The sequence below is a fragment of the Sebastes fasciatus genome, chromosome 9 (genome assembly GCF_043250625.1).
Source record: "Sebastes fasciatus isolate fSebFas1 chromosome 9, fSebFas1.pri, whole genome shotgun sequence".
In the NCBI taxonomy this organism is placed as follows: Eukaryota; Metazoa; Chordata; class Actinopteri; order Perciformes; family Sebastidae; genus Sebastes; species Sebastes fasciatus.
In genome coordinates, this window is record NC_133803.1 from 34,990,757 (window position 1) to 35,002,552 (window position 11,796).

An 11,796-nucleotide genomic window follows, 5' to 3' on the forward strand; every position below is an offset into this window, starting at 1 on the left:
CAACCATGTCATACTAGCTTGTTGTGAAGGAGGTTAAATAATGCTCCAAAGTTAGGCTACATTTTGTCGAGGAAAAACTGTCATGTCCATTTTCAAAGGGGTCCCTTGACCTCTGACCTCCAGATTAGTGAATGTAAATGGGTTCTATGGGTACCCACGAGTCTCCCCTTCACAGACATGCCCACTTTATGATAATGAAGGTAGTATAAATGTGTTATTGTCTCCTATTCTAATAATGGTGTATTTGAATATTTCTGCATGCTACGGATCCTAAACAGTCTTGAAAAATTGTGTATGACTGGAAATGAGTCTAATTGTATTCAGCATGTGGGTTTTAAGGGATTAAGTATGTAAAAGCTAAAATACTTAGAGGAACTTGAGATCCTAGTACCTAGTAGGTGTTTACTTCTGTCCCGTGGCCCACCGCTGAATTCCAGTTTTGGCCCTCTAAGGGAAAAAGTTTTGTTCTGTTTCAGAGCTTCAGAAATAACAAATGTATTATTAAAACAACACATACAATGAATTCAGTTTCTGAATTAAACTAACCAACAAAAAGCAGTTTCGATGGAGCTACTGGTTTTCTTTGATTTATGACCTCTAACACACTGATGCAGTCACTGTTGTCAGAGAGCAGAGGCTCGGCGCCACCTGGCTGCAGAGGTCAGTAGGTGCAGGCGTCAGTGTGGCACCACTCCCTCTCCTTCACCATCTCAATGGACAGCTCTATCTGCTTCTTCACCGGCTTGGAGGACGGACGTCTCCGGGGCCCACGGGAGTCAGTGGAGGTGTCCGGCTCCAGGTCTGAGTTTGGATCACTCTGGCCCTCCGTGGCTTCCCTCTCCAGCCTGCACATGCTTAGAAACTGGCGCCTCGTGGTGTTTTCTCTGTGTTTGGTTCCGTACACCGAGCTGGGCATGGGCTGAGCCTTGAATGCCGGTCGTTCCTCTTTGGGTCCCAGGTTCCCCAGCTCTGCCACAATCTTCGCCTCCCTCTTCCTCCTCTCTCTCTCCAGGAAGTGGAAAGGCTGCGGTGGAGCAGCAGCAGCAGAGGTCTGGTTACTTCTGGTGGCCCGGTTGTTGTTGTTGTTGTTGTTGCTGCTACTTCTGCTCCGGTTGGACCGCTGACCGGGGCGCCGGCTGACGATTTCGTAGAGAGGTAGATGTATGTGCGCTGGCGCCGGCGACGCCCGGAACTTTTTCTGGCATTCTTGGAGCTCCTCCAGCTCCCGTCTCAGCAGCGTGTTCTCCAGCTCGATCTCCGAGCGAGTCTGCACCTTGTGCCTCTTCCTCTCCTCCTCCCTCAGCATCATCTGGAAGGGTTTGGGCACGGTGACCTTGAAATTTGACCTCACCCTGACCCCAGTTTGACAGGACCGTCTTCCCGGCGGTTTCGGACAGGAGGCCTTCGGTTGGAACCGAAACTGCTTCTGGGTCGTCGTTTCTTCTGAGATCAGCAGGAAGTCTCTGGGAGGAAATATAGAGAAGAGTGAAATGTGACAACTCATCTGAACTGACAACAAAGCAGCTAGAAATCTTCCTCTCTGCCGCCTCATCTGGGCTTCTCACTGTCTACTTCACCGACCTCCTAAAGGTTCGGTCCTGTCCGGGAGTCCTCCTAGGATTGTCCAGCTCTAGTTCCCCCACGCTGTCCGCTCCAAAGAGCTCCCATTGGTCCGAACCGCTCGATGTGTCGTGGAAGTCCAGCTCCTCCTGGGAGTTGATCCTCTGGAGTTTCCTGGCAGGGCCGCTACTGCAGGGTGCAGAGATTATATGTCAGGGAGGAGGAGACATTCACTTTCCTTCCAACACAGACACACTTAACCCTCTAAAATAATATATCACACAGTCACATGCATCTGACCTACATCTGTTTGAGCAACACCTGCATGAAAAGTACTACGATACTATGTCTGCTCTGCACAGAAGTATTGGTGCACAAGTCGACTGTACAAAGATAACAGATAAAAGATCAGAATTAGGCATGGTGTTGTGGGGTTTTTCCTTAAAAAAAAAAAAGATTTTCACTAAAATAATCTTAAAATGTACCTGTTTTATGCTTTATAACTGTATGTTGTATTGTATATTAACTGGATATAGTATATAAGTCTAATGCAGTGAGGGCCCAAGTGCAAATGTACGATGGAGTATTAGGGCCACATTGAGGAAAAAAACATCTGAGATTTACAGAATAAAGTCATAACTTTACGAGAAAAAAGTCGTAATATTACGAGAAAAAAAGTTGCAATATAACAAGAATAAAGTCATAATATTACAAGAAAAAAGTCGTAATATTACGAGAACAAAGTCATAATATTACGAGACTAAAGTCATAACTTCACGAGAAAAAAAGTCGTAATATTACGAGAAAAAAAGTCGCAATATAATGAGAATAAAGTCATAATGTTATAAGAATAAAGTCATAACTTTACGAGAAAAAAGTGTTAATATTACAGGAACAAATTCGTAATATTACGAGAATAAAGTCATAACTCTTAAACCTATAACATTATTCTCTAAATCTCAGATTTATTTTTTTTCCTCGATGTGGCCCTAATACTCCGTCGTCCCGTCGTCCCGTCGTACCATAGACCTACAACGATGATAAATAAAAATGAAAATGTAAACAAAAAAGCAGTTATTCATTTCCATGTTTATAAATCCACAGGGAGCCACTGGAGAGGAGCTGAAGAGACGCAGGTTGCTGATAAACCAGGGGGTCTATATGAGTGTAACTATTGATGTCTAGGTTTTAACCACTGAGGGGCGCTGTGGGAAGCCATGGAAGTCTATTTAACTGTAGACTCATTAGATTCAGGTGAGGTCACAGCGAGGTCTGTGACCTTGAGTCAGGTTAGTGATGGTGTTTATTAGAAGAGATGTAACTAATTAAATGGATTGATGTATCCAACCTGATGGACAGCCGGTCCTCTCTGTTCAGTCTTCCTCCCAGACCTCCCTCATCTTCCTCCTCCCTGTGCCTCTCTCTCTCTCCCGCCTGGCTGATGTACATCCTCTCCAGCTCGGCCATGTTCCTCAGGTGAGCGCTCTTCAGCTCCTCCAGCCTCAGGTAGTACTCCTGGTTGGAGAAGTAGACGTGCTGCTCCCTCTGCAGGCCGTAGATCTCCAGAGACAGAGACCTGCGGACGCTTCTGCAGCCTTTTCCCTCCTCGCTGCCCTCTGAACCCAGGTCATACTCCTGGAAGGTGGGAAGTTGTAAACGTGTCATCAACATAATAAACTATAATGGAATGTATAACTCTTTGTTGTTTTATTACTAGTGTAATTATCTCAAATATTTGTGGTACATTTCTTGGACAAATTTCTGCACAAAACTATCACTTCTAAACACAGCTTGGACATATTGTATATCTTTTTTTAAGTATTTCTTTTCATATTTTTATTGTTTTTTTTCTTATGTTTCTTGATTTTTGCAATGCTTTTATTTTCAATTTTATTTTATATATATATTTTACTATGTTTATGCACCAATAAGTGCATAAGTCTTACTGTATTCTAAAAAAAAATTCTCAAATAAAGTGCTGTAAAGGACTGAGTAAGTATGGGAGACCTTTTAAAAAAAGTAATATGTGGTTATTATGTGGTTATTATGTGGCGCTGCATCTATTTCATGCAACAACTGTGGTTGCATTTCAAAGCTAAAGACCCGGGGTGAGGATGTGGTGTTAACAGAAGGAGCTCAACTAGGGGATTTCCATCTTTATTGCAATGTGAATGTACATATTATGATTTGCATACATTTAATTGATCGCCAACTATTTTGATAATCGATTAATCGGTTTGAGTAGTCTTTTAAGAAATAAAAGTCTAAATTCTCTGATTGCAGCTTCTTAGATGTGAATGTTTTCTGGTTTCTTTCCTCCTCTATGACAGCAAACTGATTATCTTTGAGTTGTGGACAAAACAAGACATTTGAGGACGTCATCTTGGTCTTTAGGGAAACACTGATCGACATTTTAAAGACCAAACAACTAATCGATTAATCGAGAAAATAATCAACAGATTAATTAACAATAGCAATAATCATTAGTTGCAGCTCTGTAGTGAAAACCTACTTGGCAATAAACCGACTTCTGATTCTGACTGTAAACATTTCATAGTGACTATCAGACAAGTCTTACTGTAGTCTAACTTTTTTTTCTCAAATGAGGTGTTTTAAAAGGATTAACTCAGTATGGGAGAAGTGTTTAATCATTGTTAATAGCTCACACTAATGTCTACCTTTAAAAAAATGTCAACCTGCAATTAAACAAAAAGTCATAATGTGGTTAGTATGTGCATGCATTGCATCTATTTCATGCAACAACTGTGGTTGCATTTCAAAGATCTTGGTTTAAGACAGCAGAAGGAGCTCAACTAGGGGATTTCACTTGCTTGGATTAATAATTACTCTCAAAGTGATCAGCTGCATTAAGTTGGAATGTGTACACATCTTGTAAGAGTCCTGTAGATGTTTTCCATATTGTGCAGGTGGTTTTAAATGTAGTTTATTATCTTTAATAAGCTGAGCAACGGTGCATCTTTAAAGCCTCACCTCACTGGTGCAGTCCTCATCTATAACAGAGTAGTGGTCTCCCTCCTCTTCATACAGAGCCATTAACTCCTTGTTTTCCAGAGAGGTTGATCGGTACATCGCTGCCATCTTCCAGAAACTTCCCAACCGGCCTGCAGCAGAGCTTCCTGTCCTCCGTCTCCAACCGGCCTGCAGCAGAGCTTCCTGTCCTCCGTCTCCTACTCGGTCTGCAGCAGAGCTTCCTGTCCTCCGTCTCCAACCGGCCTGCAGCAGAGCTTCCTGTCCTCCGTCTCCTCCTCGGTCTGTAGCAGAGCTTCCTGTCCTCCGTCTCCTCCTCGGTCTGTAGCAGAGCTTCCTGTCCTCCGTCTCCTCCTCGGTCTCCTCGGTGTGCACACTGACCTGCTGAAACAAACAGCACGGTGGAAGTCAGAGCAAGATTAGCAGAACCTCAGTGACACACAGACTGAAAGCTTTATCCTCTTATCACCAGTCATTGGGCCAGATGGTCCAGATGGTCCAGATGGTCCGGTGGCTTTTCACTTGAAGACGTGATTTAAAGTCAGATAGATGTCTGTGGGGATGCTCCCAATCTGATTTACAGATTAACTTCCTTAAATACAACACGAGTGCTGATAGACAGCAGCATCCTGCAGCATCCTGCAGCATCCTGCACCTGTTGAGGTCTGCTAACAGGTGTGCAGGAGTGAAGGTGAGGAAGTGAACAGACAACATGACAGTATATATATGACATAATATGAATACCTGCAGTACACAGCTTTATTGGTAAATGTAGGAGCTATTTATTTGTTGTCAGTATTTAGTTTTTGTTTTACTAATAATAAGTATTGATTATTCTTATTGTCTTTTGCTAGTTGTTTGTTTAATTTAATATATGTTCTTGTTCGTCTTTGCGTTATTAGTATTTTGTTTTGTTTGTGAGTTGGGTAACACTGTGGATATCTGTGGTTATAATATATGTAGGAAGGCAGGTATGCTGTAGGACCAGCATGCACCTGGGTGGGCCTATGTTTTTTTTACCAGAGAGGCAGCGATAGCAATGATTTCTTCCTTCTTTCGTTTGCTTGTTTGTGGAGAAATAAATCATAAGAAACACAGAATGCATGGATAATGGACTCTTTTACCTGCGTGGTGCATCAGTAGCATTTATTTTTGCTTTCTTTTAATTTGATTACAGTGGAGGATAAACTGGTTTCCAGGAAGACTGTAAATTGGCTCAAAACCAAAGTAAACTCTTCTGAATGGGCTGTTTTGTGTGTCTTCCTACTGGAGGCAGGGACGGCTTAACGCATCATAGGCAGTTATCAGCGGTCGCCTCGGGCGCCACCTTCTGGGGGGCGTTGGTCGCCCTCTAAAAAAATTCAATAAAAATAAAATTAAAATTAAATTAAAATTAAATATGAATTAAATATTAATAATAATGAATAAATTATTGTTATTATTATTATTACTACTAATAATGATAATAATAATATATAATTTAAAAAATGACGGTGGGCATCCTTCCTCATTTTCTGCATTGAAGTAACAAATGAACAAAGAAAGAATGAAAGAAAGAAAGAAAGAAAAGAAATTCACTTTACACCCCTGTAACTCTCTTTGTCACACCTTGTCATCTACCCGGCCGCAATTATCTGGTTATAAAAGTGTAAACTGTGAAACTGACTAAACACTTTTAAGCCAACAATATCAAGGACCAATTGTTTATTTATATTATAATAAATACAGTTATTTATGAAGATAAAAATCTTAATTTGTGTCTTAAAACCATTGTGATGTCTGATGTGTGATTGTAGTTTACGGGGCTACGGTTAGGGGCACCTAAAGGGAGTGTAGAGTCGTGGATAGGGAGGCTATAAGTGCCCTCCTGTCTGTTCACCACTGCTGTAAGAACATAGTGATTATTTATCAGTGTCCACTTGCACTGCTGACCTCTCTGGTCCAGCAGGCTTCAGGTCAGCTGTGAGGTTTTTGGGGGATTTGACAGATGAAGCTGGAGGAGTAGGAAGAGGAGGAGGAGGAGGAGGAGGAGGAGGAGGAGGAGGAGGAGGAGGAGGAGGAGGAGGAGGACACAAACCCGAGCCAACACAGTTAATTGGTTTACTTCTCATCACTGTCAGTACTTGTGCTACACAACACCTCTCCTCCATCTGTCTCCTGTCTCCCTCCATCTCCTCTCCCGTCCATCTACCTACAGTATAAGAGCCTCAGACAGCAGGAGAGAAGAGACGGGGGTGATGTATCACAGTCTTTACATAACGAACAGTTTAGGGCAGCTTTTAAAGGGGACATATCAGGCTCATTTACAGCTTCATACTTAATATAATATATGGTGCACCTTTAATAAGTCTGCATGTGACATCAGAAGGGGAGACAGATCTGAATGATATGTTGAATCACTTGTTTTCTGATCCAGACAGCCCACTAAAAACTGGGTTGTTTTATTTCAAAGTTTGAAGGTTGGTAGGAACTCCAGATACCCAAATATATGTGCACAAGCACTAAAAAAGTGAGTTTTTCATCATATGTCCCTTTTAAAATCAAGAAATATCTACATGTGACCCTCATCACAGCAGAAAAGGGACCTTTCCTTGTCAGGTTGTTTGATTTGAAGGATTTGTAGTAACTTTAAAGGGTGAAATTATTTTCTTTCTTATACTTTTAAGACATTTATCTTGAGGCATTATATAATTATGTAGGAATGTTATAAAGATACCACAGTAGTTGGAGGGGAAAGCTGCACTCATAACTCAGATAATCTAATTACTGTACAGTATGTGCATTGTGGACATTTTCAGACTATTTTTTCCAAACTTTTTTTCTGACTTTTTTCAGATCTTTTTTTTCAGACTTTTTTTTCAGACTTTTTTTTCTGACATTTTTCAGATCTTTTTTTTCAGACTTTTTTTGTACGACATTTTTTAGATATTTTTTTTCAGACTTTTGTTTCTGACATTTTTCAGATATTTTTTTTCCAGACCTTTTTCAGATATTTTTTTTCGCACATTTTTCAGATATTTTTTTTCAGATTTTTTTGTCCGACATTTTTCAGATATTTTTTTTCTGACATTTTTCAGTTCTTTTTTTCATTTTCTTTTTTCAGACATTTTTCAGATATTTTTTTTCAGATTTTTTTGTCCGACATTTTTCAGATATTTTTTTTCAGACTTTTGTTTCTGACATTTTTCAGATATTTTTTTTTCTGACATTTTTCAGTTCTTTTTTTCATTTTTTTTTTTTCAGACTTTTTTCAGATATTTTTTTTTCAGACCTTTTTTTCTGACATTTTTCAGATCTTTTCTTTCAGACTTTTTTCACATTTTTTTCAGATATTTTTTTTCTGATTTTTTTGTCCGGCATTTTTCAGATATTTTTTTCTGACATTTTTCAGATCTTATGTTTCGCACATTTTTCAGATATTTTTTTTCAGATTTATTTGTCCGACATTTTTCAGATATTTTTTTCAGATCTTTTCTTTCTGATATTTTTCAGATATTTTTTTTGATATTTTTTTTCAGACTTTTTTCAGATATTTTTTTTCAGATTTTTTTTCGGACATTTTTCAGATTTTTTTTTCAGACTTTTGTTTCGGACATTTTTCAGACTTTTTTTTCTGATATTTTTCAGATCTTTTGTTTGAGACTTTTTTTTCTGACATTTTTCACATTTTTTTTTCGTACATTTTTCAGATCTTTTTTTCAGATCTTTTCTTTCTGATATTTTTCAGATATTTTTTTTCAGACTTTTTTCAGATATTTTTTTCAGACTTTTTTTTCAGACTTTTTTTCTGACATTTTTCAGATATTTTTTTTTTTGATTTTTTTTCTGACATTTTTCAGATCTTGTGTTTCGCACATTTTTCAGATATTTTTTTTCAGATTTTTTTGTACGACATTTTTTAGATATTTTATTTCAGACTTTTGTTTCTGACATTTTTCAGATATTTTTTTTTCTGACTTTTTCAGTTCTTTTTTTCATTTTTTTTTTTTCAGACTTTTTTTTCAGATTTTTTTGTCCGGCATTTTTCAGATCTTTTTTTTCAGACTTTTTTTTCTGAGATTTTTCCGATATTTTTTTTGATATTTTTTTTCAGACTTTTTTCCGATATTTTTTTTCCAGATCTTTTTTTTCAGACATTTGTTTCTGACATTTTTCAGATTTTTTTTTTTTTTCTGACATTTTTCAGATCTTGTGTTTCGCACATTTTTCAGATATTTATTTTCAGATTTTTTTGTACGACATTTTTTAGATATTTTATTTCAGACTTTTGTTTCTGACATTTTTCAGATATTTTTTTTTCTGACATTTTTCAGTTCTTTTTTTCATTTTTTTTTTTTCAGACTTTTTTCAGATATTTTTTTTTCAGACCTTTTTTTCTGACATTTTTCAGATCTTTTCTTTCAGACTTTTTTCACATTTTTTTCAGATATTTTTTTTCTGATTTTTTTGTCCGGCATTTTTCAGATATTTTTTTCTGACATTTTTCAGATCTTATGTTTCGCACATTTTTCAGATATTTTTTTTCAGATTTATTTGTCCGACATTTTTCAGATATTTTTTTCAGATCTTTTCTTTCTGATATTTTTCAGATATTTTTTTTGATATTTTTTTTCAGACTTTTTTCAGATATTTTTTTTCAGATTTTTTTTCGGACATTTTTCAGATTTTTTTTTCAGACTTTTGTTTCGGACATTTTTCAGACTTTTTTTTCTGATATTTTTCAGATCTTTTGTTTGAGACTTTTTTTTCTGACATTTTTCACATTTTTTTTTCGTACATTTTTCAGATCTTTTTTTCAGATCTTTTCTTTCTGATATTTTTCAGATATTTTTTTTCAGACTTTTTTCAGATATTTTTTTCAGACTTTTTTTTCAGACTTTTTTTCTGACATTTTTCAGATATTTTTTTTTTTGATTTTTTTTCTGACATTTTTCAGATCTTGTGTTTCGCACATTTTTCAGATATTTTTTTTCAGATTTTTTTGTACGACATTTTTTAGATATTTTATTTCAGACTTTTGTTTCTGACATTTTTCAGATATTTTTTTTTCTGACATTTTTCAGTTCTTTTTTTCAGACTTTTTTTTTTCAGACTTTTTTTTCAGATTTTTTTGTCCGGCATTTTTCAGATCTTTTTTTTCAGACTTTTTTTTCTGAGATTTTTCCGATATTTTTTTTGATATTTTTTTTCAGACTTTTTTCCGATATTTTTTTTCCAGATCTTTTTTTTCAGACATTTGTTTCTGACATTTTTCAGATTTTTTTTTTTTTTCTGACATTTTTCAGATCTTGTGTTTCGCACATTTTTCAGATATTTATTTTCAGATTTTTTTGTACGACATTTTTTAGATATTTTATTTCAGACTTTTGTTTCTGACATTTTTCAGATATTTTTTTTTCTGACATTTTTCAGTTCTTTTTTTCATTTTTTTTTTTTCAGACTTTTTTCAGATATTTTTTTTTCAGACCTTTTTTTCTGACATTTTTCAGATCTTTTCTTTCAGACTTTTTTCACATTTTTTTCAGATATTTTTTTTCTGATTTTTTTGTCCGGCATTTTTCAGATATTTTTTTCTGACATTTTTCAGATCTTATGTTTCGCACATTTTTCAGATATTTTTTTTCAGATTTATTTGTCCGACATTTTTCAGATATTTTTTTCAGATCTTTTCTTTTTGATATTTTTCAGATATTTTTTTTGATATTTTTTTTCAGACTTTTTTCAGATATTTTTTTTCAGATTTTTTTTCGGACATTTTTCAGATTTTTTTTTCAGACTTTTGTTTCGGACATTTTTCAGACTTTTTTTTCTGATATTTTTCAGATCTTTTGTTTGAGACTTTTTTTTCTGACATTTTTCACATTTTTTTTTCGTACATTTTCCAGATCTTTTTTTCAGATCTTTTCTTTCTGATATTTTTCAGATATTTTTTTTCAGACTTTTTTCAGATATTTTTTTCAGACTTTTTTTTCAGACTTTTTTTCTGACATTTTTCAGATATTTTTTTTTTTGATTTTTTTTCTGACATTTTTCAGATCTTGTGTTTCGCACATTTTTCAGATATTTTTTTTCAGATTTTTTTGTACGACATTTTTTAGATATTTTATTTCAGACTTTTGTTTCTGACATTTTTCAGATATTTTTTTTTCTGACATTTTTCAGTTCTTTTTTTAATTTTTTTTTTCAGACTTTTTTCAGATATTTCAGATCATTTGTTTCGCACATTTTTCAGATATTTTTTTTCAGATTTTTTCTTTCAGACTTGTTTTTCTGACATTTTTCAGATCTTTTGTTTCACACATTTTTCAGATATTTTTTTTCAGATTTTTTTGTACGACGTTTTTCAGATATTTTTTTTCAGACTTTTTTTTCCAGACCTTTTTTTCCGACATTTTTCAGATCTTTTGTTTTGCACATTTTTCAGATATTTTTTTTCAGACTTTTTTCAGATCATTTGTTTCGCACATTTTTCAGATATTTTTTTTCAGATTTTTTTTTCGGACATTTTTCAGATATTTTTTTCAGACTTTTTTTTTCTGAGATTTTTCCGATCTTTTTTTTGATATTTTTTTTCAGACTTTTTTCCGATATTTTTTTTCCAGATCTTTTTTTTCAGACATTTGTTTCTGACATTTTTCAGATTTTTTTTTTCAGACTTTTTCATCCTACATTTTTTTTATTATTAATGTTGAATATCTTTCTTCTGTTCTACTATCAATGACGTTTCTATGGACTCTATTTCCAGGTTAATACATTATTATGTCCTTCATGTACAGTATGCCGGACAGATTATCACTAGCTTTTACCCGGAGGAAGAAAAAATGTGTCAAAACTTTAAAAAGTGATGGATCAGAGTTTGGATCAAAGAGTGCAGCTTTCTCTACAAAGAGCCAGTACCTCTTTTATTTCCTCCGAATTCACCATTTTTATTTAATATTTTTGGATTCTTGGTGCCATAAAGAATAATAAAAACATGCAAATTTTAAAATGTAGTGCCGTAGTATTATTCTAGAGGTACCACAGATTTACTATAAACTCAAGACTTTGACCTTAAAAAAGGCTCAACAGCGTTGCAGTTCATGCAACACAACATCCATCCACACGGTGAAGCTGTTGCACTGATTCTGTTACACTACCTGTGTGTCTATTAAATATACATGAAACCTCCTTTACTCTGGATGTAATGTAATATATAGTATTTACTTCATATTGTATCATGTTTTTCTTCTACTTTATATTTATGTATCT

The 11,796-nt window shown here is 35.1% G+C and overlaps 1 protein-coding gene across 1 annotated transcript; it reads right to left on the reverse strand.

The window, feature by feature from the left end:
- Positions 1–421: 421 nt before the first annotated feature.
- LOC141773535 (protein FAM161A) lies at positions 422–5,252 on the reverse strand. The gene is made up of 4 exons (XM_074645382.1): positions 4,552–5,252; positions 2,909–3,195; positions 1,582–1,749; positions 422–1,463 (listed from the first exon to the last, which is right to left on the reverse strand). The coding sequence occupies exons 1-4, from the start codon at positions 4,657–4,659 to the stop codon at positions 662–664; spliced, it is 1,365 nt and encodes a 454-aa protein (XP_074501483.1). The 5' UTR covers positions 4,660–5,252; the 3' UTR covers positions 422–661.
- Positions 5,253–11,796: the final 6,544 nt, after the last annotated feature.